Raw genomic sequence first — 15,401 nt, forward strand, 5'->3', positions numbered from 1 at the left:
TTATTCTTAGTAAACAAAGTTCGATGCGAATATAGATTATGTAGTAGTTTTTATTTTAACTCGAAGTGAAGTGGGGCCTTCGTAGCCGAGTGGTTAAGGTCGTTGACTTCAAATCACTTGCCTCTCATCGATGTGGGTTCGAGCCTTACTTGGGGCGTTGAATTCTTCATGTGAGGAAGCCATCCAGCTGGCTTACGGAAGGTCGGTGGTTCTACCCAGGTGCTCGCTTTTGATGAAATAATGCACGGAGAGGCACCTGGGGTGTTCCTCCACCATTAAAGCTGGAAAGTCGCCATATGACCTATCATGTGTCGGTGCGACGTTAAATCCAAACAAAAAAAAAGATACACCATACTTACATGTTCGTTTACTACTGTACACATGAGTAAAACAAACAGACTGACGTTTGTTTAAAATACACAACAATTACACTGATAGAAACAGAGGTCATATAACCGGAACATTTAGTGACACATTTAAGCATACTGAGTTCAATCTATATTGATTCTTTCAATGCACGTCACCCTGACCCATTTAAATTTCTCTTTTTTATGTGTATTTTTATGATATATTCTTTTCACGTCTAAAATCAAGTATGTTCTGTTATCGATATCAAACGTACGGACGGAAGGGTAAAGGACGGACAGTTACTATATGCATCCACGTTTTGGCATAACATTATGTTTCACTACTATACATTGAGTCTACCTTTGACCTGTTGTTAATACTGGTATGCTCCAACAAGGTGATGTAGCTAGGAAAAATAAACTATGACTTTTTGCAAAAAGATAAATCGATAGAAGCAATAAATGTGACATGAAAACATACACTTCGTTAATTAGTAATAAGCACTTTATGATTATTAGTTTGTAATGGAATGTATGATTACAAATCACAACTAACTGTGCTTTTATATAGGAAGAGAATGTCAGGGGAATATTTCTTCTCGCCTTACTTGTAAAACCAAATGAAAGAACTTTTATATCAATCACAATTTACGCTGGAATCTGTAGAGAATTCTTATATCTAAAGCAGTTATTGCACCGATGTTATACAATTATCGACTTTTTCATAGGTTGATATCAAGAATTATCAACCAAAAAAAAGTTATTGTAAGTGTTGTCGGATACGATTACAACACTTAGCGAAATATAAGGTGAAATATTAGTACCCAAGACAGACTGAAGACCTTATTCATTCTTTATTCGGTTGTCTACGTCAAACTGAAATTCAAAACATACAAGAATTCAGTTTCTCATTAGTACAATTGGTATGCAAAACTTACACCACAAAATACTATTTGAATTACGCAATAATAGTCAGAATTATACTTGGATGTATTTTGTAAGTGATGCCTATTAAGGAGTGATTTCCTTTAATTCTTTTCAAAAATATCTATCCGAAATTTAGAAAACCGCGAAAACAGAGTATGACATTCTATATGTAAATTCAACGAAAAAACTATTTAATAACTATGATTCTACAAAAACAACGTGATATTTTATTAAGGACTACTAAAATATACCTCTTTAGGCCTATACATATCTAAGCACCTTATATTTAAGAAAAACTGAGTTTTCTATCTATTTGCGCCTAAAATTCTGCAAATGGCGGAGCAACGTAAAAAGGGAGGTAATCTATTTGACCTAAATATTCAATGAATAACGGTTATTATCGTTGTCATCTTATGACAGTCAGTTACATGGCTCCCCAAAATTAGGTTTCCTAATTTTCCAAGGCAATAAAAAAAAAAAATATATATATATATATAGGGATATAAATTACATAACCTAGAGTTAAAGTAGAAACCCTTAAAGTGATAACATCATTGCAGCAATTATTGCTTATTAAATCTTAGAAGTTTCGAAGCATTCACATAAGGCATCACATCTGAACCATACATCAACTGATTACAGACAAATTAATTTTAAGTATACAGAATTACAATATGAGCAAAAAAACCCCAAATGAATCTGGAGAGGGACCTATTACATAAACTTAAACCTAAAACTTGAATTTAAAAGAAAGGCAATATTTCTCAATTGCGACATAGCACTGTTTCTCAAAACTTGAAAAACCGATTCATTTATTGCGCACAACAATTAAAAAAGGCTTCCCGATGGGGAATTATCCCGGTTCACAATAACACCAATTTATGGATTGGTCGTTCCAACAAGGTCAATGGCTTGTTACGCCTTCCATCTTTATCAAGAGAGGAATCACCAACAGCGACTGTTACCTTTCTGACAAGGCCATCTTGATCTGGTTCCGCCTGACTTACACGACCAAGCGACCATTGACATCTTGGGACATTGTCATCCTTGACTAGAACTACATCTCCCACAGAAAGATTCTGTTCTGGTTTAACCCATTTGCTTCTGGCTTGCAAGTTTTGTAAAAACTCCTTACGCCAACGCGACCAAAATTCATCAGCTAAATACTGAACACGCCTCCAACGTTTCCGAGAGTAAAGATCAGACTTTTCGAACTGACCAGGAGGTGATAAGACAACACTAGATTTCATGGTTAACAAGTGATTTGGCGTTAAGGGTCCAGTGACAATGGGTCATTGAGGTTTTCTACAGTTAAGGGTCTGCTGTTAACCACTGCCGCAGCTTCACACATGAAGGTTCTGAGACCTTCATCATCCAGTTGAGACCCATTCTGATACATCAGGGAACTAAGGACATTTCGAATTGATCTTATCTGACGTTCCCATACTCCGCCCATATGGCTGGCAGACGGAACGTTTGTTTTAAAAACAACATAGTCACAATTTGATTCAAGTAAATACTGACTTACACGGTCATCGTCCATTTCTGAAACAGCCTCTCTTAATTCACGAGCTGCACCAATAAAATTGGTGCCCCTATCCGACCTAAGTACTCGAATTGGACCACGTATTGACAAGAACCTGCGCAAGGCATTAATGAATGAGTCCGTATCAAGAGAAGACGCTACCTCAATGTGAACTGCTCTACATAATAAGCATGTAAATATGGCCCCGTATCTTTTAAGTTGTTTGCGGCCTTCCCTGACATACCAGGGCCCAAAGTAGTCAACTCCGCTGTATGTAAAAGGAGGAGCAGGTTGGAGCCTGTCTATTGGCAAGTCAGCCATTTTTTGAACTTGTGTAGTTCCACGCAACCTCTTACATACTACGCAACCAGAAATGTAGCTCGAAACTCTCGAATTGAGATTAACAATCCAAAAACCACTGGAACGGATCTCGTTGATAGTTATTCCTCTTCCCTGGTGATGGACATGTTCGTGAAAGTGACGAATAATGAGTTCGGTAACGTGTCCTCTTTTGGGAAGAATAACAGGGTGCTTAAAACCAAATGTCAGCTCAGCCCGTTTTATACGACCACCAACACGCAAAAGTCCAAACTGATCAAGGAAAGGATCTAAGCGAAATATGGGAGAATTTCCCTTCAAAGCAAATTTTCTTAACTTTAATATCTCGTGATCAGACAACTTGTCCGACACCTTTAGGTTACGGAGAGTTTTAATTTCTTCATAAAATGCATCCGCTTGCACAGCCTTGACAACGATTTGTTCTGCTACTAACAAATCGTCCACTGATACGGCAGACTGACAACTCGCCTCTCCCTCAGTCTGAGCAATCGGCTGTTCAGCTTTGGACGACCTAACACGTTTGTTAAGACAGACAATGTACTTAAGACATAGAGCAACTGCAAGTTTCAATCGTCTCCAGCTAGAGAAATACTCGAAACGCGAACAGATTTCCCCTAGATTGGTAGAAGCACCGAAGGTTCTGAATGTATGAGCCTTTTTTAGCTCCTTATCATCATCTGACAAAGGTGGGATTACATTTTTGATAGGTGGAAGTTGAATATTCCACAGGAAATCTGGGCCTTTAAACCAATTGGACTTGTGTACAAGGGCATAAGCCGATGAACCCCTTGATGCAATATCCGCAGGATTGAGTTCTGACTCAACATACCTCCACTGGGATGGATCACTGTGACTTCTAATCTGTTGGACACGATTAGCTACATACACATGAAATCTCCGTGAATCGTTCCCAACATAACCAATAACTACCTTACTATCAGTCCAAAAATACTCAAGTGCATCTGGAAATTGTAACTCTTGTCGTAATAAGACGCTAATTTTTACTGAGACAACAGCTGCAGCCAGCTCAAGACGAGGAATAGTGATAGGCTTGAGTGGTGCAACTCTAGCCTTACTCATAAGAAGAGAACAATTGACCTGGCCCTTGTTATCAATTAATCTGAGGTATGAACACTGACCATAGCCGTCCATGCTTGCATCTGAAAAGTGATGTATTTCAGCAGATATGACTTCACCAAACTCCTTAGGCTTAAAACATCTGCTTATTCTAAGTGACCCAAGAATGTTAAGCTCATTTCTCCACTGCTCCCATTTTGATTTTAAGTTGTCAGGAACTGGATCATCCCAGTCTGCATTCTGTGCACATAGCTGCTGCAGTATCTGCTTGCCTACAAGGATAACTGGTGAAATAAATCCCAAAGGGTCATATACGGAGCTAACCGTGGACAGAACTCCTCTTCTGGTTAAAGGTTTGTCACTCAAGACTATTCTGAACTGAAAGCAATCAGACTCGATACACCATTGAACGCCCAATGTTCTTTCAACATGAAAACTATCAGTAAGAATATCAAAATCTGCAAGTCCACTAGCCCTGTCTTCTGGTGACACGTGACTTATAACTTCCTTAGAATTGCTTAAGAATTTGTGCAATCTAACACCGCCCCTTTTGCACATTGCCTGACTAGAATCTATCATGCGAATAGCTTCTTCGACAGAAGGAACAGACTTGAGTCCATCATCCACATAAAAATTGTGTCGCAAGAAGTTAGCTACTTCTTCTCCAAACTCAAGTTCGTTGTCCTTGGCAATCTGTTTTAACCCAAAATTTGCGCAACCAGGGAAGAACTGGCGCCGAATAGGTGAACACACATACGATACACTACAGGTTGTTTCATACTACTATCTGACCACCAAAAGAACCTCAAGTAGTTTCGATCTTTCTCGGCGACTCTAAATTGATGAAACATTTGTTCAATGTCGCACGCAAATGCAACCTTTTCCATGCGAAAGCGACAGAGGACTCCAATAAGGGTGTTTGTTAAGTCAGGACCTTGTAGAAGGTGATTGTTTAAACTTTGTCCATTAAACACAGCACTACAATCAAAAACTACTCGAAGCTTGCCTGGCTTCTTTGGGTGAAAAACACCATGATGGGGTATGTACCACTCATGGCCATTGACAACTTGTAGGTCAGAGTCACTCACAACTTCAGCATGACCCATTTTAATCAAACTATTCATAAACTGTTCATAAAGTCTGCGGTAGTCGCTGTCACGCTGTAAACGCCTTTTAAGACCTTCTAACCTACGGAGAGCCATATATTGATTGTTAGGTAAGTTTGGTGGGTCACCCTTGAATGGTAAGGGCATTGTATAATGGCCATCAACGAACTTGATATCAGAATTCATTTTCTCCAAGAATCTTTGGTCTTCTTGAGAGATCAACGTACAAGTAACTTGATTTTCACAAAAATCCAACTCCATAGCCTTTGCTATTTCAACAGGACTGGCAACCTTGACCCGAGTTCTAAAGGAAAATGCTACCTCATTTGTCAGACTATGTTGGCCTGTTTTAGGGGCAAGATCAGATGGCACTTCAAGGGTACAAATTCGATGGCTCAGTCCAATGCAGTCATCGTGATTGTCTGCAAACTTATCAACTATACCAACTATTCCCCACCCAAGATCCGTACGTTGACCAAATGGTCCTTGGTCAATGGGAGGAATTACTTCGCGTGGCATTAAGGCACGAGCACAATTGTATCCTATGAGTAATCCAACTTCGCAATCAGCAACTGGCATTAACCTTTCAGCTATGCCATTTAGGTGTGGCCAGTGTTTGGCTATTTCTGGAGTAGGGATATGTGATCTGTTAGCTGGTATAACCTCTCTAGTAAAGGCATCAGGTAAAGATATCTTCACAGAGCTATCAAACCCGCGAACCACAAGGCCACCAATCCTTGCGCTTTCCACTCTGGTATCCTTGCAAGACATAGTGGACAGGATCAGTGTTACCTTTGGGCCAGTCAGTCCCAATGCATCACAAGTGTCATTTAGGACAAAGGTTGTGTCGGATTGGGTGTCTAGCATGGCATAGACCAGTCTCTCTAAGTTCGGGTTATCATGCTGAGAAAGAAATACGGGGACTACCATAGAACATTTACTATTACAACTAGTGCCATTGAGACATGACGAATCTGAAAGCATTGCCTGAGACTTCTGAGTCTCTTCCAGTTTATCAGCCTGGCCTTTGTCCTTGGTGACATCAGAGGTCCCTCTTTTGTCTCCATGAAGCGAGGTAGGATGGAATTTGGAACAGGTTTTACACTGTTTTCTCCTTTTACATCCCTTAGATAGGTGACCAGGAGAAAGACAACCAAAGCAGAGGTTTTTGTCCCGAGCAAATGATTTACGTTCCTCAAGTGTCTTAGCTAGGTATTTTCTACAAAGATCGAGTTCATGACCTGGCCTTTCACAGAAAAAACATTGGAAATCAGAAAAATTACGCCTGGGATGGCCCTTAGAGGGATTCTTACCCTTATCGATCCCAGTTAAGAAGGATCTTCCCTTAAGCAAAGGTTTCTGTTCCGCCCGTATCCGTTTCTCAGGTACCTCACTTCCATGATTTCCCATGTCACCCTTGATGGACTGAACAGAAGTGACTGGATTACAAGCAATTTTGGCTTCCTTTGAAATGAAGGATTCAAATGACTGAAAGGGAGGAAACTCGTTATGGGATTCCTTGTGACCTACCACGACACGGTTCCATCTGGAGACTAACCATTCTGGAAGCCTGGCTAACATCTTACGATTCTCAGCAGGGTCATTAAGGACGCTTAGATGAGGGATGCTTTGCATTGCTGCAAGACACTGTCTTAAAAAGTCTGAAAATTTTAAAAGGCTACTGGCATCCTTGGGACTTATCTTTGGCCAGGAGTCAAGTTTTGATCTAAAAGCATTGGACACAATAAATGGGTCCCCATACCTTTCATCTAGTAGCTTCCTAGCGCTATCATATGCATCATCACTGGCTAACAGGGTGTAGTTTTCAACAACTAGTTTAACAGGACCACCAATATATTTCTTCAAATAGTGGATTTTCTCAGCATCAGGAATTTGCCTACTCTCTATGAGAGTTTTAAACGCTAGCTTCCATGAAGGATACTGAATGGGGTCGCCATAGAATACACCGGGCTCGGGTGAAGGTAGCCTATTCAGTGAAACTTGTTCTGCAAGCGTCTTTGCAAGATCAATTAGACTTTGATCACTGGGCCCTTTGGGTGGAACCACTTGGTAAATAGATGGTATAGGGGCTATGATAGGCTTATGGACAGGTATATGTGCACTGTCGGTATTAGTGATGTCTGCTGTCCTATCTAGAGAAGGATTGGTGGCGGAAAAAACTGTATCAGAACTCTGAGGTACAAAGTCTGATACCCTAGGATTCAAAGAAGTAGTATATGAGATATGAGCTGGGGTTGAGACTATGATATCATCAGTAGCTTCAGTTGTAATGGGATTCTGTGCCTGAGACAGAGGAAATTTTGTACTGCTAGAATCATAATGGGCATGGGCTTCAACATAATCTTTTACCCTGTCAAGACTTGATTCTGTTGACAAACATGTATTTGGTAAAAAAGAATCAGTGCTATCTAAAGCTTCAGTTTTTGCCTCTGCCATATCAATCTCCCTTTTGGTTTGAATTTTTTCGAGTTCTGCCTTTGATTTTGCTTCTAAGTCTATATACTTCAGCTTAACTTTAAGAGCTGCTGCGTGAGCAGCAACCTCAGACTTATTGGAATTCTGTGTGCGACTTGACCTGACTGAACATCGAGACCTTGACCTACAGGACCTTGATGAATTTGACCTAGTCTCGGACCTATCGGTTTCTACTGAACGTAAATAAATACCAATGTCTCTCATTAGTTCATGATGGTAAGTTTCTATATTGACAAACTCAGTGGAATGTGATTGTTCCCCAGATGAAAGAAAATTCAGATCAAGATCAACACTAGACAGAGAATGAAAATTTTCTTGAAGCTTATTGCGTTCTTCACGGATAACAGAAATATCAGTGTTATCAGACATTGACACTTGTAACTTATTGGCAATACCCCTCCATGCTGATATGGCTGACCGAAACTTAATAGTCTGCTGAGAAATGTGGTACCCTAAACCCTTCTCAGTTAATGTTCGTTCGCGAGAAGAGGATCGCACTGCCATATTAGAGTCTTCGGTAGTCATCTTAACCAACAATATGAAAATAGATATACAATACTACAAAAATGCAAACCTTATCCTTAAATCTAAGTGCGCAAAAATAATACCTGTACTTAAAATTGCAGCATGAAAAAAAAAAAAAAAAAATTAATAATAATAATAGGCCCTTCCTCAAAAATAACAATAGCCTTAGTTTAACACAAGCTGAAAAAATTGCAATAGTTCAACACAAACTGAAAAAATTGCAATAGTTTAACACAAGCTGAAATAATTGCAATAGTTTAACACAAGCTGAAAAATTGCAATATGTGCACTATCACTGATGAAGCTAACTTGTTCTATAACATGTAGTTCTAATAACTTGAAAAATGATATATAAGATACATTAAAGTACTTTGAATAGACATGAAATTACAGCTACTATATAGTTACACTTCACAGAAATCTAATAGTTCTATATATGCAAGTAGCAATTTATGACTGAGCTATCTCAGCCTAAGCAAATGTCAATGCAAGTCAAAGCACTCAGACTATGTTTGTGGATTGCAGTTTTCTTTGAAAATGTTGAAGGCAAAAATCACCAGGGATTCACAAGGTGTTCTGCTTGATGCACACTATATCACTGTTGGCTGAAGTTGATAAAACGCCCATCCACTTGAATGCTTGGGTTTAACATTCAGACTCTATTTGTCGTAACCAATTTTCCAAAAAAAAAGTGAAAACATCAGGTCTTATGAATTCGCAAGGTGTTCTCCTGGATGCACACTATCACGTTGAATCGGATAAGACACTCATCCACTTGAATGCTTGGGTTTAGCATTCAGACTCCTTTTATCGTAACCAATTTTCAAAAAAAGTGAAAACAACAGGTCTTATGAATTCGCAAGTGTTCTCCTGGATGCACACTATCACATTGGATCGGATAAGATACTTATCTACTTGAATGCTTGGCTTTTGCAGGAGCTTGACTATAAGTGCATGTAAATCTAGCATTTACTGTAATGTTTCTTTTATCTACTGACACTCATGAATGTAGTCCACTGCAGGTGCACAGCTGAATTTGTAGACACAGAGAACAACTGATATGCCAGGATTCCACTTGACTGTATTGCCGAGAGTTTGACTGTAAGTGTTGTCGGATACGATTACAACACTTAGCGAAATATAAGGTGAAATATTAGTACCCAAGACAGACTGAAGACCTTATTCATTCTTTATTCGGTTGTCTACGTCAAACTGAAATTCAAAACATACAAGAATTCAGTTTCTCATTAGTACAATTGGTATGCAAAACTTACATCACAAAATACTATTTGAATTACGCAATAATAGTCAGAATTATACTTGGATGTATTTTGTAAGTGATGCCTATTAAGGAGTGATTTCCTTTAATTCTTTTCAAAAATATCTATCCGAAATTTAGAAAACCGCGAAAACAGAGTATGACATTCTATATGTAAATTCAACGAAAAAACTATTTAATAACTATGATTCTACAAAAACAACGTGATATTTTATTAAGGACTACTAAAATATACCTCTTTAGGCCTATACATATTTAAGCACCTTATATTTAAGAAAAACTGAGTTTTCTATCTATTTGCGCCTAAAATTCTGCAAATGGCGGAGCAACGTAAAAAGGGAGGTAATCTATTTGACCTAAATATTCAATGAATAACGGTTATTATCGTTGTCATCTTATGACAGTCAGTTACAGTTATATTCACCGAGCCGAAGGCGAGGTGAATATAACTTTTTGAGGACCTATGAATACAGTCATGTAATAATATATGTTGATGTTTATTTTTTACTTTTAAGCAAAAAAAAACAAAAACAAACAATTAATGGGTTAGCCATTTGAAAGTAGTTTGTACGCTGAAATCATAGGTTTCGATAATAATGCCAAATTGACATAAGAACAATTAGAAAGGCTTGAATTCTACCCGTACTTGAACTTAGTCTTGTGTTATTTTATGGTCCTTGTGGATCATGGTAGAAGTCAATGAAATTTTTCAATATAATAGAGTTTCGAGAGAACTTTTTAGGTTTTATTGAATCACGTACACGGAGCTCATTCAGCTCATATATATCAAAACCCCTACTTCGAGAAATTTTAAGGGTGATGTACATGTTGTATATTGATGCACATATCATATAAAAATTTCAAAGACAATTTAACTACAGACTTCAACACATTTGCCAGATATGACTTATAGCCGTATAATGTTTGGCTAACGTACTTGCTTATTTATATCATAAAGTTTTTGTATTTATAAAGTTAGTCAATCTAAGTCTATATGCGTCTTTGTTTGTTGAAGTGTTGTTTAATCGTCTTAAAATGAGTTAATTTTTATTAATATTTAAGTTATGGCGATGCTGTTTCAGCTTTCTGACTTCAACCATTTATTGTTCTTGATTATTGTAGGAATTTATATCTTACATTTGAGAAATAATGATGTGAAATACTTGTCACACCGTTATAAAAACGTAGACTAGCACGCTGTAGATAATGTTATTAATGAAGCATAATGAGTACATAATCATAATGTCCAGGTATTGTTGTGAGCAACATGTTGATATGACATTGTCAAGCGTTCTTATAATTGATTCCAGAAATAAAGGGTCGCCTTGGGAAATCTGCAGATTGCGTGCTAGAATACTGTTGTAAAGCTAGATGGCTTCTAACAGATAGCAAGTGTCACATTATTGATCGGTTAAGCCTTACAAGACAGAAGAAATGTCCACATCAAAAAGAATGGCATCTGCATTTCTCATCCTAGTAATTTCGGTTTTAGACACAAACAACAAGTAATGTTCCTGCGCAAGTTAGTAGTGCTGTTTTATCGGAGATTGAATGATTTTAATACAAGTTTAAAGAAACATTGAGATTTCATATCATTACTAAAACATTAAGTAGCCTGGTAAGAATGCTCTTATTGATTTTCTATGATCCACCAATATCAAGTAAGTCATCGCAAGTCCCGTTTTGTTAACTTGATAACCTGTATCGAAATCAATTAAATAATTATACATCTTTGCATACAATGTTGTAGTGGTCACTTTCTTGGAACTCTGTTGTTCCTATTGGTTTCGTAACCTTCTCTCCTAATACAAAAGCTTAACATGTCAGTATTAAATTGTTCTTTTTAGAATAAGGAAGCTCGGCCGTATTTGTCATTTGATTGTTGTTTTACACATGGGAAATGAAATTGCATGCTTTGAACATTGAATGTCATCAAAAGTGCCCTGATATTTAACAAGAATGACATTTATATAATCAGACATATCTAAGTAATGCGAATGTTTACAAGTTCCATCTTTAACTATGCCAGGGCATCTTTATATCAATACGTGTTTCATGAATAATGTAAACATTTTCACATATAACTGATGTTTACAATCTGTGATTGCCGATGGAGTTTTTCCAATTATATTTGCATATGTTATTAAGGCTATTGTGCTACAGACGGAAGTCAGGCGATTTTCTTTAACAAGAGTTTTAAATATATTGATATTATAACTTATAGAAGTGTACGCTAAATATATAAGCATAGAACGCGACCAAGCAAAAAAAACAAAAACAAGCAGACTTTGTTGAAATGTGCATCACCATCACGCTCTCTAGAACTTGCTTTAGGGGAATTCTGTTATTCGGAGTGAAAGGACCCAGTGACTCTTAAGGACCAGAAACATAACATGACTGTTCAAGTACGGGGAGAGTTTATACGACTGACACATGGCAATAAGGACTGCTGTTGCGACAGTAAAGGCATTAAAAAAACTCCGTTGAAATCCAGCTAAGCAAACTCGGTGACCGAGTCCGTTCGTGAGAGGTCATGAAATGTGCAACATCCGCTGACACCGACTTAGGTGAAATTATTTATACAGAGTGAGTAAACTCCATGTTACCAAAGGGTCAGACAATATGATTACACTGAGTCCATATCCGAGGAGAACGAAGTTTTACACAATTGCCTTAAATATTTTACTTCAAACAGTTTTTTGCCATGTCATTATTTACAATGTAAACATCTGATCATTTACACTTATTTATGTTCACTGAACACTAAATACATATCAGATTTTGTTTTAAGATTTTCACTGCAGTCTACCTTGGCTGCCCGACCAATATATAGTTGTTTTATCATAAGCTAAAATTGAGAAGTAAATTTTCCGAATTGTTTATTGTTACCTCCCGTTGCTTATCTTGGTTTCGCAACCAAGATAGACCAGCAATAAATGAGTTCCGAAACTATACACACTATAAAATATTGATTCATACTGTGGAATTATTGTGATATCTATTAACTGCAAATGTTAAACGAGAAATTAAATTGCATTTTGTAAGAAATGCTCAGGTTTTTAAATGGGCCGTTCCATGTCAAATCCTGTATCAGTGACAAAATAAAAATAAAAATTGAGATAACAAAACATTCATGATTGACATTAGTTTGCCTCTTAAATGATAATCTGAAAATTTGAAGGAATTATTTCCACAATTTCAAGACTTAAAACACTTCTAAGTAAGTCACTGGAGGCATTTAGAGACGTGACGTTAAGAACTTCATGACAACAGTATGGCATCGTCGTGCATGGTGTGTATTTTTCACGTCATTTATTGGACGAATTATGCCTATCATTAAGTAAAAATCATACATTTGAATAATAAGACAAAATTTAAAAGGATGTTACTGAAAACTAACTTTAGAACTTTGATTGCCGTGACAACACATATAACATTTATTTGTAGATCATCGTAGAATGAACTTGATTTGTTGTTATATTTTCTGGTCCTTCGGGATCATTGATTTCAATTCATTTAGATTTGAAGATTGAATACTGCTTAAGCCGGTGCTAGGGGGGCGTGGGCAGTGTTGCATTTTCCATTACTGCTCATGGACAGGCTCCATCAAACCGAGTCTGCAATTTTCACTGTTTGCCTTGTTCTCGGTGCTTCTGAGGGATCTACTTTCCAGATTTTAGACAACTGAATTACAATATACCAGTTTCTAGTTTCTGCATGAACATAAGAAGAGCAATGATTTTCCAGTATATTTAACTATCTATAATGCAATAATTTTCACGTCACCAAAACATGTTTTCTCATGGAACGGTCAATACTTTCACATTAAAGGAGGTGATTAAAAAAATTATATTTGAAACAATTAAACTTTATATTCCTAACATAGATTTGACAAATTTCAACCAGAATACAGGAAGTTTGAAAAATGTCATAAAATGTTGCTTAAATGTGATGGACTATTTGTTAGTTACAATGGAACCTCAAATATCAGTATTTTTCCGTATCGTCTTATGTTCAGACATATTTAGTATCTGACGCCATTTGTTACGTCAGTTTCATGTGTGCCATTGCGTTAAAATTTTCATTATTGGCGGTACCAATTTTACCCAAGCTTAAGAACATATTAATGTAATATGAAGATGTAATAAAAACGATTTTGTTTTGGTATTGAGTAATAGGCACTCGTTCTTTGGTGGAATAATATTACAATCATGTTTAAATTCGATGTAAAATATGACTGCTTCTGTAACATTGGACCTTCTTTGTTCCTTGCTTTAAAAACTCCCGCTCGTAAAACTTTAAAACTGGAAAAGGAAAATTGTATTCTCTGCTCATGCGTAATGCAGGTTTTAAGTAAGGTTGAAACAAACGGAAACGGTGATTGGTTAAAGGTATCCGAGTTAAAACTATATTCGAGATTACCCGACGGCGGTCATTAATGTTGCGCAATATTTCCGCTGCAGAACTTGTTTATATATCTCGATACAAATTGAATAACATCTATATACTAGCTATTTATCTAGAAACATTCCAGAGTTATGTTTTTCTATTTAAATGAAAATATGTTATTTTATTTCATGTTTTTTTTTCGGTAAATTAGAGTGAAATAGGCCTATATCTGGTATTTTCTCTGGCAGGATTCTATTGAGTATATCTGCAGATCGTTATACAAGGATATACCAATGACTTGCCGCATCAAGCATAATTGATATTATGGGAAAATATAACAAATTACATTTCATTGATTTTATTTGATTTGTGTATAATAGATAAAAAAATCAGAACTTGTTGTTTTATCAAGAAATACAATGGCATGGGAATTTCATTTCTCTCGGTATCATGAAAGCTGATCATGAAAAATCAAACTATATGATAAAACTAATGTGTCTGTATTATCTACAATTTATGATGAAATCTCTGGAGAGACATGCAGCATTGTATAGAAGCGGTGTCTGGTTATTGTAACAAAGTTCTCTCTGGCTCTTTAATATTTTAACATACCCTATAAAACATGCTACACATTTCAAATAGGTATGCACGCTAAACGAATACGTGTCCATTATGATGCCAGTTTTTGGAATAATCTTATAATATAGGTCATTAAGCAGCTTAGTCAAATTCCCTGCTTTATCATATTTTATGTTGTTACATATGCGGTACTTGTAATATATTTACAATTTTGTTGGGTTTAACGTCACAATTATTGGTTTATATGGCAACTTTCTTGCTTTTGATGGTTAAGTAAGATCCAATTAACCCCTCCAGATCTACATGTAACTTTCAAAGAATCAACACTGACGTCATCCCATGGCGGCATTCGTGGTTGTGTTTTTTTCTTAGTAGACTTTGTCGTGAAATATTTGAGCCGTGCCATGAGAAAACCAACATAGTGCTTTTGCGACCCGCATGGATCCAGGCCAACCTGCGCGTCCGCTCAGTCTAATCAGGATCCGTCTTGTTCGCTAACGGTTTCTCTAATTGCAACAGGCTTTGAAAACGAACAGCATGGATCCTGACCAGACTGCGCGAATAAATATTGTTTTACTTTTCTGATTTAAAGCAGCATTGCTTTGAATAGGATAATTCACGTAAAGATGTGACATTGTAGAGCGTTTCTTGTTATTGATTACAGAATTAAAGTCGCCTTGGGACAACACTACATCGCGTGTCATAGTAATGCTAGGTGGCTTTTAACAAAAAGTAAGTGTCGGAATACTGATCAGGATTAATCAGGACGAAAAAAAATCTTTTAAAGAATTAAGAAGGCATGTGATTTCTTG

The 15,401-nt window shown here is 37.0% G+C and overlaps 2 protein-coding genes across 5 annotated transcripts in view; one reads left to right on the top strand and one right to left on the bottom strand.

Annotated features, from left to right (window-relative positions):
* Positions 1-15,401, top strand: part of LOC123558019 (phosphatidylinositol 3,4,5-trisphosphate 3-phosphatase TPTE2-like) — a 93,301-nt gene that overhangs the window by 31,712 nt on the left and 46,188 nt on the right. The gene's annotated exons all lie outside the window — the stretch shown is intronic.
* On the bottom strand, positions 2,545-8,342 carry LOC128557419 (uncharacterized). Its single transcript, XM_053544790.1, has 2 exons — positions 5,211-8,342; positions 2,545-4,908 (listed from the first exon to the last, which is right to left on the bottom strand). Exons 1-2 carry the CDS (start codon positions 8,340-8,342, stop codon positions 2,545-2,547), a joined length of 5,496 nt encoding a protein of 1,831 aa, XP_053400765.1.

This window comes from Mercenaria mercenaria, chromosome 5 (genome assembly GCF_021730395.1).
Source record: "Mercenaria mercenaria strain notata chromosome 5, MADL_Memer_1, whole genome shotgun sequence".
Classification (NCBI taxonomy): Eukaryota; Metazoa; Mollusca; class Bivalvia; order Venerida; family Veneridae; genus Mercenaria; species Mercenaria mercenaria.

Coding starts and splice junctions, on each gene's coding strand:
- LOC128557419 (XM_053544790.1), bottom strand. CDS start 8,342: ATGACTACCGAAGACTCTAATATGGCAGTGCGATCCTCTTCTCGCGAA. Junction 4,909..5,210: donor AGAAGCCAGGCAAGCTTCGA/GTAGTTTTTGAT, acceptor GGGTTAAAACAG/ATTGCCAAGGACAACGAACT.